Raw genomic sequence first — 5,696 nt, forward strand, 5'->3', positions numbered from 1 at the left:
TGGCGACGGCGTAGGCTGCAGTCCCTGTGGCAGTGGGTTGCCATGGGCTACCGTGTGTAGCCAGCAGCCAGCGTGAGCGGCCAGCCGCCGCAGTGAGCGGCCGTCCAGAAGCCAGCGACTGATCTGCCTCGCCTGGGAAGAGCGCAGTGATGGTGCCAACTTGGGCAAGTGAAGCAACGTCCTCCACAACTAGCTTGAAGAACAAAACGACAGCAACTTGTCTGTGCCCCTTCCCCAATCCCCCAGCACTGTTCCCACCCCCCAATTCCCCAATAAAAAAAAAAATCTTAAAAAAAAAAAAAAAAGTAATATATGTATGTTCACTATAGAACAATTTGAAAAAGTATAAATAAGACAAAATTCACCCAAAGAGAATCGCTGTTGAAGTTTTTGGGGTGCGTTTCATTCTGGTCATTTTCCAGCTTCTCTATCAAGTGGTGCTGAGGTCTAGTAGAGTTGCACTATGCGCACACCTACATGACGTACATTTCAGTCATGAAGTTATGATCCCAGTTATGAGCGCATGCCCCACAGTAAGGATGAGATGAGAGACGCCTCAGCTCTTAACTTCTTGTCAGCAGCGACTGCTCTAGGATTCTCATGTTTAAACAGGTTTTAGTCCATACATTCATGGCTCCTAATAAAAGAAACAGCCATCTATCTATTCCCCTCCAAAGGACAAACTAGTTTAGCTGGATATGTTAAGATAGGATTCCCCAATAAAATAAAAAAATCTTTAAAAAAAAAAAAAAGATAGGATTCATAGCAATACGGTCTCTCTACGGGATTTTCAAAGGTAATTATGACTACACAACATTTTTGCCTTATCTGCTGACTACACGATACATATAACTCAAGGGTGCCATTTCACTGTATTACCTTGAGAAACCATTTCCCTATTATTTGCCTTGTTTCCAAATTGCCCCTAGAAATAGTAATGTTGAAATGAATGCACAACTGACCCTTGAACAACATGGGTTTGAATTGTGCAGGTCCACTTAGATGTATTTTTTTTTCAATAAATATGTACAGTACTGCAAATGTATGTTTTCTTCCTTATGATTTTAATAACATTTTTTCCCAGTTTACTTTATTTTAAGAATACAGTATAAAATACATATAACATACAAAATGTGTGTTAATCTATTTATGTTATCAGTAAGGCTTCTGGTCAACAGCAGGCTATTAGTTAAGTTTTTGAGGAGTCAAAAAGTATACTCAGATTTTTGACTACATGGGGAGTCTGTGCCTAACCCCTGCATTGTTAAAGGGTCAACTGTAGTTAGTGCTAAAGTATATCTCTGTTCTTCCTTAGGACAGCATAGGGGTTTATTTATTAGGTCAAAGGATATGATACTCATATTTTTAAAGGTCTTAATACATGCTACCAAACTGTCTTTCAGAAAGCTTACATGCTTTCATCATTTTCCTTATCCATATCCACATCCCATGTAATCCCCACTTACACAACTATTTTAAGATCTGATATTTATAAGACTATTTTCATATCCTGGATGATGGTCCAAAGACAATAAAAGTTTTGTGATTAATTTATAATAAATTACTTTAAAAGAAAAATTATTGCCTGACAAACATCTCTCAATGACAGGTTTATTCTGCAACAAAGATAATGCTGTTTTCAAAAGAAATCATCAACAAAACAAAAAGGCAACCAACCAAATGGGAGAAGATATTTGATTCAATAACCTCTGATAAGGGCTAATATCCAAAATTAGATCTGAAGAACTCATGTAACTCAACAACAAAAAAAACAAACAATCCAATGAAACAATGGGTAGAGGACCTGAACACCTTTCTCAAGAAGACATAGAGATGGGCAACAGATACATGAAAAGATACTCAACCTCACCAGCTTAAGGAAACTGCAAGTCAAAACCACAATGAGATACCACCTCACACCTGTTAGAATGGCTATTATCAATAAGACGAGTAATAACAAGTGTTGGAGAGGCTGTGGAGAAAAGGGGACCCTCATACACTGCTGGTGGGAATGTAAACTGGTACAGCTTGTATAGAAAACAGTATGGAGGTTCCTCACAAAACTAAGAAGAGAGCTATCATATGACTCAGCAATTCCATTTCTGGGTATCTACCCCCAAAATTTGAAAGCACTTATTCATAAAGGTCTATGTGCCCCTATAATTAATGCAGCATTAGTCACACTGGCCAAGACATGGAAACCACCTAAATGCCCTTTGACTGATGACTGGATAAAGCAGATGTGGTACATATATACAAAGGAACACTACTCAGCCATAAAAAAGATGAAATATTGCCATTTGAGACAACATGGGTGGATTGTGAGTATCATGCTAAGTGAATTAAGTCAAATGGAAAAGGACAAGAACCATATGATTTCACTCATGTGGGATATAAAACAAAAAGCAACAAAAGAACAAACAAATTCATAGACACAGACAGCAGTATGGTGGTTACGAGGGGAAGGGGGCTGGGGGAGGATACAGAGGGGGTCAAATATTTGGTTACAGAAGAAAGGAGACTAGACTTTGGGTGGTGAGCCCACCATGGAATATACAGATGCTGTATTATAGTTGTACACCTGAAACTTATACAAGGTTATTAACCAAAGTTATCCCAATAAATTTAATTTTTTAAAAAAGATAATGCTGTATTAAGAATTATAGTTTGTGGTATAACTAGTGATTATTTATAAAAATGTAAAGAATTCCTTCAACTTTTTATAAATTATTGTGTTGTGTGGTTCCTCCCCTCTCCCCACCCCCCCCAAAAAGTAAATGTTGAAAAGAGGAAGCAATAAAAAAAAAGAAAAGAAAGAGGAAGCAGTAGATTAATACCAATTTCCTTGAGAACCACAGGGCTAGCTGTTACAGGATATTTTGAGGTAGGTTAGCAAAGGGAGAGAGGAAAAAGATAAAAACAGAGTGTAATCCATCTGTGTAACTATACAGAACAAAAGAAGTCACTTGTTTAATTATATAGACCAAATGACATACACTCTAAATGTGTGCTCCACTTTCAAATTTTGATGTAAATAAAATGTCAATTAATTGAGAGCTGTGAAAAGACATGGAAGGACCTTAAATGCACATCACTAAGTGAAAGAAACCCATCTGAAAGGGCTACATACTGGACAATTCCAACGACATGCCATTTTATAAAAGGGAAAACTATGGCAACAGTAAAAATGTCAGGGTTTGGGGGAGGGAGAGAAGGATGAAGAAGCAGAGCACGGAGGGTCTTAGTGCAGTGAAACACTCTGTGTGACACCGCAATGACGACACGGCATTACGAATCTGTACAAACCCAAGAATGCGCAACCCCAAGACTGAACTCTAGTGTAAGCTGTAGACTTTGGGTGATTATGAGGTATCAGGGTAGCCTCATCAGTTACAACAAATGCACCATTCTGCTGTGGGGCGCTGATAGTGGGGGAGGCTGTGAGAGCAGAGGGTATGTGGGAAATCTCTACACCTTCTGCTCAACTTTGCAGTGAACCTAAAAATGCTTAATCAAGAACCCAGCAATGTTTCAAGATGCTGTTACAGAGCTACAGATGTGCACTCCATTTTTGAACATCAGTATGTCCATTCTCAAAGCTTGACTCCTGTCCTCAGTACTGACTCAAATGTCAAAGTCATAGGTAACCAAAACTGTCTCTTCTGAGAGGATGAGCGTGTCCCCTCTGTTGTGTGAACTTGGTCACTTCTGTTCTCTGGACCTAGAATATCACTAAATATTTAAATTGTCCTATTTGTGCTACAAGTTGGTCTACAGTAAACTTTTATCTTGTTGGCTCCTATCTCTTCTATGTTTTGGGAAATTTTTTTAAGGAGAGGATAAATTATTTTAAATTTCCCCCCTATTTCAGGACATTTACCCTTATCTAATAGAATTAGTAAATCAAAGAGCAGTAAGGGGAGTCCACCCTGGGTTGTAAGAGCTTAGGATGATACTCATGAAAACAATTCAAACTAATTAAAAATGCTCATTTTTAAGAGAGGGGGCCCGTGTGTCTCTTTACTCTTCTTGGTATCATATCCGGGAAGGGACTTCTGCCCACTCCCAAGGAATTAGAATACTTCCGTGTCTTCCTTCCACCCCTCACCTTTTCATGCAGAGAATAAGGTCTGTTCACTGTATTTACCTCTTGGTGGAAGAAAATGTGATGAATACAAAAATAATTCTGTATTTTAAAACATGAGTATATGTTCATACTTTACATTGATAGTAAGGGACAAATAACTACTTTAAAACTTAAATACTTACTGTGTAATTGAATTTTGAACACTCTTTTCATTTAAAGTCATCCCGGGAGGTGGGTCATTTTGCAAAGCCAACAGTTCTTTCTGCAGTCGTTTCTAGAAAAGAATATCAATAATAATTTGTACATTTTTTTGTTACAACATATCCTTCTAGTTATACAGTCTGAAATCCTTGATTAGACTTCCTCCAATGCTCATACCTGTTCCTTCACAAACCCCCTACATCTTCTATATATCTTATTGAAGCCTAATTCACAAATTTCAATTGCCTGTCCTGTAATTCACAATCTATTGTTGAAATATTTCTAAATACTATCAAGTGGTTATGAAGAGCAACCAGCTACCTACAAAACTTCACAGCTACTCCCACTGAGGTTATGAGGTCTCAGCCTAGGTTACATACAAGTGCTTAGAAGTTTTAGCAGTACTTCCTTTACGGCTTTTTCAAGGATAGAAACCACAGTCCTCCATAATCCTTAAAGAATGTGCCATTCAGACAGACAAGCTTTCCAGAGGAATGATACAAGTAACTTGTCATGCAAAAAGCCTTCTGAAAAAGTTCTAGCTAATTTAAGTGTACAATTTACAGTCCATATTTCTGCTTTCTTAAATAGGATCATCTGTACACGGTTTACTCTTTCAACACCAGAAGATACCATATCAGGGCCTGAGATATGTAAACATTTTCCCACATACTAGATGCTCCAAATGGCTGTGTTTTGCATTCTTGTTTGTACAGCTTTTATTGGTCAACTCTTCCCTTATAATTAGCAGACATTCTTTTACAGTACATAACCAAGCAAAACAAAAACCACAGCAGCCCATAATTTATGGGTTTAAAACCAAATAACCCATGTTATTAGAATTGCATGCAACATTGTAAAGATTGTTAATGAGCATCTTTTCTAGGATTAAAGTACACAAGCATGAAAATCTGTTCAGAACTCAGGAACTCACTGCTTAAAAGCTAGTTTCTGTTTTTTCTGGACAGTGAAATATTACTATCAGTAGAGCAATGTTTCTAGGTCTTTTTAATTTATGACACCTTTATTTTTTCTTTCTTTATTTTTAATTTTTATTTTTTTAGCTGAGCCATCCTGCCACCTGTTGGCAGCTCAGCTCGGGCTGGGAATCAAACCGGCAACCCTGTTGCTTAGAGCTCGCTCAAGAGAGCGAGCTCTTAGCCAACTGAGCCACTTGGCTGGCCCTTCAATTTATGCAACCTTTAAATAAGCTTAATATCATCCCACACCGCTACTGATCAGAAAACTTCCCCTTCTTTGTTGAGAATCACTGATAGAACTTTAATAAATGATGCTTTCAGTTGCCAAGAATGAAAAGTTTTCCTCACAGCTTGCAATATCATAATTGCTAGTAACAATGAAAATATCAAACACTTGCAATTTCTGACCCCCCCATCCCCACTCCCCC

At 38.0% G+C, this 5,696-nt stretch overlaps 1 protein-coding gene across 1 annotated transcript in view; it reads right to left on the reverse strand.

Annotated features, from left to right (window-relative positions):
- UBE2W (ubiquitin conjugating enzyme E2 W) overlaps positions 1-5,696 on the reverse strand; it is a 59,292-nt gene that overhangs the window by 31,223 nt on the left and 22,373 nt on the right. Inside the window, exon 2 of the mRNA XM_019643606.1 lies at positions 4,270-4,361. Coding sequence (XP_019499151.1) covers positions 4,270-4,361 — 92 coding nt within the window. The remainder of the gene's footprint in view (positions 1-4,269; positions 4,362-5,696) is intronic.

Source organism: Hipposideros armiger, unplaced genomic scaffold (assembly GCF_001890085.2).
Source record: "Hipposideros armiger isolate ML-2016 unplaced genomic scaffold, ASM189008v1 scaffold_80, whole genome shotgun sequence".
Taxonomy (NCBI): Eukaryota; Metazoa; Chordata; class Mammalia; order Chiroptera; family Hipposideridae; genus Hipposideros; species Hipposideros armiger.